This window comes from Poecilia mexicana, unplaced genomic scaffold (assembly GCF_051168715.1).
Source record: "Poecilia mexicana isolate PSO_F unplaced genomic scaffold, ASM5116871v1 scaffold_14, whole genome shotgun sequence".
NCBI lineage: Eukaryota > Metazoa > Chordata > Actinopteri > Cyprinodontiformes > Poeciliidae > Poecilia > Poecilia mexicana.
In genome coordinates, this window is record NW_028263383.1 from 19,615,321 (window position 1) to 19,622,449 (window position 7,129).

A 7,129-nucleotide genomic window follows, 5' to 3' on the forward strand; every position below is an offset into this window, starting at 1 on the left:
ATGGAAAAAGTTTTCCTGGCTGCGGGCGGTTTCTAATGGTTGCTATGGAGACCTGGCGGTCCCCACATGCCACCCTTTGCTGCAGGTCTCTAAAAGTTTTGGAGATTTTATTTTACCTCTCTGGCCGTCCTGTTCACTACTCATGTTGTCAATATGAGCATCACGTCACATCCCAGGGAAACAGGAAGTTGGTGTTTGCTATTCAAAAGCTATTAGAAGCAACTTTAAAAAGACAAACTAATAAATTAGTGTAAAAGAAATATCAAAACTGACTTTTTTTCTCCTCCCGAATGAATGTAATTAAATTGAAAAAAAAAAAACTAAATTTTTCTTCTGTGATGCTATAGGATTCATTTAAAAGACTTTTTGAACTTTATTAACAAATATCCCAGCAAATGTAACCCTGCAGCTCGTGGTGAATCGATTATTCATATCAAATCTGAGTCTGGATTTGACCCCTGGGTCCGGGACTTAAAACACTTGATCCAGTTCTGCAGCCTGTGTGCCACCCTGTGTGCGTGTAGTGTGGGAGGGGTTTGCGGCTGCTGTCACTTGCTCCCTCTAATTAGCAGCGCGTCCTGGAGAAGAACCTCAGAGCCGCGACGCGTCGGAGGCGCAGAGGGATCCCGGGGGCCACTTCACCTGCGCGGTGCCTGTCAGTCCGGATGCTCTGCGCTCCCCTCCGTCCTCCGCTGCTGAGCCCATTCTCGGCTCAAAGGGCGCTTTAAAAAAAAAAAAAAAAGGAAAAACAGAAATCCCTGTTCACGTTTCTCCTGCGCGTCCCCGCGTCGCTTAGCGCGCGGATCCCGGCAGACGCGCCGACCGGGTTGCGCTCCGAGGGTCCCACAGCTGCCGCGCTGCGCTTCCGACCTCCAAGTCAGCGACAGGACTTGACAAAGCTGCCGGAAGGATGATGTCCTACATAAAACAACCTCATTACACCATGAACGGGTTAAACCTGCCCGGTCCCGGGATGGACGTGCTCCACACCACAGTCGCTTATCCCCGTGAGTACGACCTGGAAGTTTTATGTTTTGTGTTTTAAAATATTTAATAATGTCTAAAAAAGACTCTTTTGTTTGTTTTGCTTTGTATTATACGCGCTAGTGACGCGTAAAAGCGCGCAGGTTGGTGCGCAACGCTGCAGCCAAAACGAGGATTAAGAACAATAAAGAAACGTTGCTTGATGTTTGTGTTTACGGAAGGTTTATTATTATTGTGGACGGGTGTATTTGGTGTAACATAGACTTCGGAATACAAAACAACCTTTCTACAGTAAGTTTGGTGGAATGGGATTCTTTAGGAGTCCAGAGTGTGGAAAACGGGCTGCTTTTAAGATAAACTTACTCTGTCTGCTGATTTTTACTATTATTATTATTATTATTATTATTATTATTATTATTATTATTATTATTAGTCTCGCATGCTGACAACAGTATCGGACATAATTCAAACAAAATCCTCTGACTTTTGACGTATTCCTCTCATCAAGCGAGTAAAATGTGGCGGGAAAACTTGAAACATTCCCTTTGAGTTTGTTCTATCGCAGCAAACATGTTAGATTAAAAATACACCTGTAAATATAATAAGTTTTTCCTGGTAAATGACAGTTTGTCACGATTAAATGTCTTTGTCGTACTGAGAGACAAAGTCCAACCCGATGTGTTGGTCTGTTGTCACCCTGACGCACTTTTTATCTTATTTTATTTTTATTTATTCAGCGGTTGAGTTTGTTGCGTTATGATGCTATTCAAAGCCACATCTCTATCATATGTTGTCAACATATTTACGTGCGTGTCTCCCGTTTCGGCAGCCACTCCGCGGAAGCAGCGCCGGGAGCGCACCACCTTCACTCGGACACAGCTGGACATCCTGGAAGCGCTGTTCTCCAAGACCCGGTACCCGGACATCTTCATGCGGGAGGAGGTGGCCCTGAAGATCAACCTGCCCGAGTCCCGGGTGCAGGTACACGCAGCCGCGCCGCGCCGCTTTCTGCCCGGTGTTTCCAGTCAGAACTTGTTGTTTCTAACCCGCCGGGCCCCTCTCTCTCTGTCTCTCTCTCTCTCTCTCCCTCTCTCTCTCTCTCTACGCGCTTCCAGGTGTGGTTTAAGAACCGTCGTGCCAAATGCCGCCAGCAGCAGCAGCAGAGCAGTGGCCAGTCCAAGCCTCGGCCTCCAAAGAAAAAAGCCTCACCAGCGCAGGAGCCCAGTGCTCCCGACCCAGTCCCCAACCCGTCTGGTTCCTACAGCCCCTCCTCGGCTCAGTCTGCCGGGCCCAGTCTGGCCCCCAGCTCCAGCACAGGAAACACGGCCGTGTCCATCTGGAGCCCGGCCATCTCCCCCCTGCCCGACCCGCTGGCCTCCTCCGCCCCCTGCATGCAGCGACCCTCGCCATACCCCATGAGCTATGGCCAGCCCTCGGCCTACACCCAGGGCTACGCCAGCACCACCTCCTACTTCACGGGCCTGGACTGCAGTGCCTACCTGTCCCCCATGCACTCGCAGCTGTCGGGCACCGGGGGCGCGCTCAGCCCCATCACCGTCCCCTCCATGGGGGGCTCTCTGAGCCAGTCCCCGGCCTCGCTGTCCTCGCAGGGCTACAGTACCGCCTCCTCCCTGGGCTTCACCTCCGTGGACTGCCTGGACTACAAGGACCAGCAGGCCTGGAAACTGGGCTTCACTACCATGGACTGCCTGGACCACAAGGACCAGAACTCCTGGAAGTTCCAGGTCCTCTAGGAGGCGAGGAGGGGCGTCCCTTCATGAATGTGTGTGTGGAAGTGTGTGACTTAGTCCAGCATGAGAGGGCAGGTTTCTGCTGTTTCCTGTTTGTTAGGCTGTTTGTTGTTTGTTTGTTTTTTTCGTCTGAGTGTGAACAGGAACGGACAGAACTGGAAGCCCTTCCGGGAAAAACAGAGTGTCTTTAGTCAGAGGCTTCTTCAAATTCACTGTAACACAGACTGCTACAGGAGATCTCTCCTGCCAACAGCCATCAACATCTGCAGTGACTCTGATGAGTTTGAATTAATATGATTTACAACATTTAATTTCCCCTCTGGGATCAATTAAGTATTTTTGAATTGAGTCTTTGAACAGTCTGTCCTCCTCATGTTCATATACAAAGTACGACCTTTGACAGACTTGCAGGGTTAAAGGTCACACGCTGTGTGTTTTAAACTCGCATTGTGATGAAGGAACTGTAGGCTGCACCTCCTTTAAGGTTTTTCTCAACTATTTATTATTACTATCGTTATTTTATGCTACGTTTAGCTCTGTCGTTTGCTTTTATTTATTTTTGGGGCATTTATGTTTATCAGTGTTGGTGTCTAGTGTTTCAGTCTGTTCCATAGGATAAAACAAATGTTCTGTTTTAGCTGTGTTGATGTATTAAAGTGGTTTATTCTTTACACATGTGTGTGTGTGTGTGTGTGCTGAAGCTCATTGAGGTGAGTTGTACAGTTTGGAGGTCTTGTTTCTCAGGTCAGGGGGTCAGCTGCGAGGTGGTCCTGTCCGGTCTGCAGACGACGTCGTGTTGGCGGTTCGGCGCCGCCTCGCCTCCGCCTCGCTCTGCTCCATCTTGGTTATTTTAGGTGATCTGATTCTGGGAGTGTCCCAATCCTCTTAGCCTCCCTTCAGCAATGCCCTAAGTGAATTAGTTGGGATTATTGCCCTATCCCCCTCTGCCTCTCACCCACCTCAACCTTTTCCACCTCCTCCTCCACCCGTGGCTCGCTCCTTTTATCTCTCCACCTCTTCTGTAGAACTTTTTCCATACTGCACTCTTGGCTTTTCCGCCGTGGAAAATGTGCGACAGGCCAGAGTTAAACGCGGACCGTCTTCATCGGGGGGTTCTCTGAGGTTCCCCCCCGTCTCTCCGCCCTCCCCCGTCCTCCACGATGCTCCGCAGCTCTTTGGACAAGTTGGTAATCCGCCCGTGACCTGAATACTACATAAACAGAGCTATGATGACATCGAATATGCCGAAGGATTTTGGAGTGGTGTGCTCAAAAGATCATTTTAGTTCCATAGCCGTGGATCGATTTGTGTTTTTAAATTTAAAGCTAATCTCCCAGATTTTACAAAACAGCCAGTGGATTTGATTGGGACTGAGGAAGATCAGGAATACAGAAGAAGGGAATTTATTTCTTACACATGAAGAAATGCGGCTTCTATCTTGTATCTCCGCTGAACTATCAGAAATCTGATGCGCGGTAGAAGTGAGTGTTTATCAAAGTACATTTCAAAGCACTTTTCTGACCTAATCCCACTCTGTGCTCTGCTTAATCCCCTCTTCCCTCCCTCTCCATGGCACGATTGGTTAATCCCTGCGTCTGGCTGTTCTGATTGGCTACCCTCCCCCCGCCCCCCTCTCGGTGAGGCCAGTTCAGCCATAATCTCCCCTCTCAGCACTGGGTGTTTCAGACAAACATTTGCACTGTAATCCCAGGGAGGAGCAGATGTGGTGGGGGATGGAGCGCGGCCAGCAGACCTTGATGAAGGTGATTTGTTTGCTACATGCAGACGGCGAAGGGAAACAGCTCTGAGAGACGTTTCCATATTCTTTCACAAAGTCAGATTCTCATGAGTTGAGAGAATCTTACCAGCAGGTGAAGGGAAATATTTTGACTGAACAATTTTAACTAAAAAGTTCCTAAAGTTACACACACAAGTTTGTATTTCTACCCGGAAAAGGACTTTGTATTGACTTCCTTTGATTTTAGGAGCTGAATTTATGCCTAACCCAGACATTTTCCCTAATCCTAATCTGAATTGAAGCTTAATTCACACCTTAGTCGTCAACTGAGCCCAAACACACCACTTCTTCTTATGGAATGGCAGACAAGTGATTCTGATATCAAACTCACAAAGCTACACACACACATTAAACATTATCTAAAAATATCCTTTCCTGTTATTCAGATACTTAGGGAAGAGAAATAAATTTGCTACACCAGATTGACCAAAAATAGGTGATTAGTCTGATTTAAAGCTAGTCTGGTAAAAACCTGCCACTGTTCTAAACTTAAAACGGTGCAGAAACTCGACATCATCGTTCACAACATTTTCTTGTGTCCGCTTATTGGACCGGTTGAAATCCAACTGGAGAAATCCAACTCAATGGGAGAAATCCCAGATGGAGCGCTGAAGGGAGATGAGAATAGAGTACAGCGTGTTCATACCCAGGCTCTGTGCATTGTTTCCTTAAGGTTTGACCAACGTAAATGATGAAGTAGTGGCATGCTGCTGTATTGAGTTCATGAAAGAGCGTCAGACAGAAAGCAATAAATAAAGACCTTCATGACAGAGCAGATCAAAATATAACCTTTTAACTTACATGCCAAACAATAAATGTGCAAATCCCTCTAAATACTGGTACTGCCACCACCATCCTGAAGCATGGTGGTGGCAGCGCTGCATTGTGGAATGGAGCTGAAGACAGGGCGATCCTGGAAGAAACCCAGTCAGAGGTCGATTCACAGGTTCACCTTCACTTTTCAGATTTTTAATGGCAAAAGAGATGCGAAGCTATGCAGAAATTTTCTCACACTTCCCTGCCAAGCTCTACTTTGTGCTAGTCTGTTACATAAAACATCAACATTTAGGGTTGTAATGTGAGAAATGTCAACAGATAGAAGTATAATTACTGTTCCATTAGATTTTAGGGATTCCATTTAGCATAAATAGCATCGGAGGGAAACAGGAGTAGAAATAAAAAGGAGGTGCATTTTAAAAAATCACCTAAAATGTGATGTGTGTCCTGTTTACACCCTGTTTAAAATAACGCAATGACAATGTCATACATCAGCCATGTCCACAGCCATCATGGATGCTAGAAGGCCTCCAATCAGACCAACACCTGCTGAGAGGTAACTATGGTGATTCCTGCCCAATCAGAGGCAAAGGATGAGGATGGTAGCAGCACAAATCAGAAACGGTCATTTATATTACAAAACATACTTCCACCACGGGAATCAACACACTTCTGGCTTCCAAATCTGTCCTAAACTGTAGCCGTTTACCTCCCTCATCACCTTCCTGAGCCGTTTCTGTCAGATAAACCCTGAGAAACAATAAAGACAAAATTTTTATTGGGTTGGCTTGAAGGATTTGTTATGCACACGTTTCAGGACACACTGTAACAAAGTCTGGATGCATCATTTCTACACGTGTTCCTTGGCTTTAAAGGGGAAGTATTATGTAAAATTACATTTTTTGAGCTGATTATACACAGTGAAATGTCATTCAGACAGGAAGTGTTGAGGAACGGTATCTAAGTGATCTCTGTAAGCAGAGTGAACTATAACAAGGCCGCCACTCAGATGACAGATACTTCATTAGCCATGAAGAGGCTGGAGGTTTCTTCCTGTTAAAGGGGAGTTTTTCCTTTCCACTCTCGCTACATGCATGATCTGTATGAGGGATTGCTGGAAACTAAACGACACTAAGCAACACATACTGATCAATGTAAACTGCTGGGTTTCCTTTGACAGGAAACTCTTTTAGTCAGTTTTAAAAATAAATGGAACTTGACCGCATTGTTGGATAACTAGGATCAGCATGGAAATGACCGAATCTGTGTGGATTGAGCTGATTTGTTCTGCAAATTAGCTGTGAATTGGCACTATGTAAAAATAAATTACCAGTTAAAAATGCAAAAAAAATAAAAAATAAAATTGTCAATTCTTTTTTTATCTTACCAGCAACAAATTAAAAAGTATTTTAATTACAAGGCCAGAAGAGGAATCGGTTTCCGAACTTGTTGGTCGAAATATCAATTTGAGTTTATTCCCAGCAACAAAAATGAGAACCGTCTTTGAAAACCCTGAGTCCGTCTGCTTATGAGTAAAAAGTAGCTGGAGGTTTGTGGTCCTGCTTAATATGACATTAAAATGAAAACAAAAAGAAAAATGTAGCTAATAAAAGACTAACACCTGCTTCATACCTTTTCTATTTAAGACATAAATGTCATTGAAAATCTAATTTTAATTGCTAATAAACAGAAAACTACTCCCAGTGCTGCACTCTGAACACTCCTGATCTATCAGCATCAATGTTTTACGTTTATAAAGGTGCATTTGTGAAATGCTGTAAAGAACACAACACACACACATACACACACTCTGTGAAGC

General features: G+C 45.3%; 1 protein-coding gene across 1 annotated transcript; it reads left to right on the forward strand.

Moving 5' to 3' along the window:
* Positions 1–16: 16 nt before the first annotated feature.
* On the forward strand, positions 17–3,406 carry crx (cone-rod homeobox). Its single transcript, XM_014986449.2, has 3 exons — positions 17–1,007; positions 1,814–1,965; positions 2,100–3,406. Exons 1-3 carry the CDS (start codon positions 911–913, stop codon positions 2,736–2,738), a joined length of 888 nt encoding a protein of 295 aa, XP_014841935.1. The 5' UTR covers positions 17–910; the 3' UTR covers positions 2,739–3,406.
* Positions 3,407–7,129: the final 3,723 nt, after the last annotated feature.

What these genes read in the sequence shown, in the direction of transcription:
- crx (XM_014986449.2), top strand. Translation starts at nt 911, where the DNA reads ATGATGTCCTACATAAAACAACCTCATTACACCATGAACGGGTTAAAC. An exon ending in CACCACAGTCGCTTATCCCC is followed by an intron (nt 1,008 to 1,813) that starts GTGAGTACGACC and finishes CCGTTTCGGCAG; the next exon opens with CCACTCCGCGGAAGCAGCGC. An exon ending in TGCCCGAGTCCCGGGTGCAG is followed by an intron (nt 1,966 to 2,099) that starts GTACACGCAGCC and finishes ACGCGCTTCCAG; the next exon opens with GTGTGGTTTAAGAACCGTCG.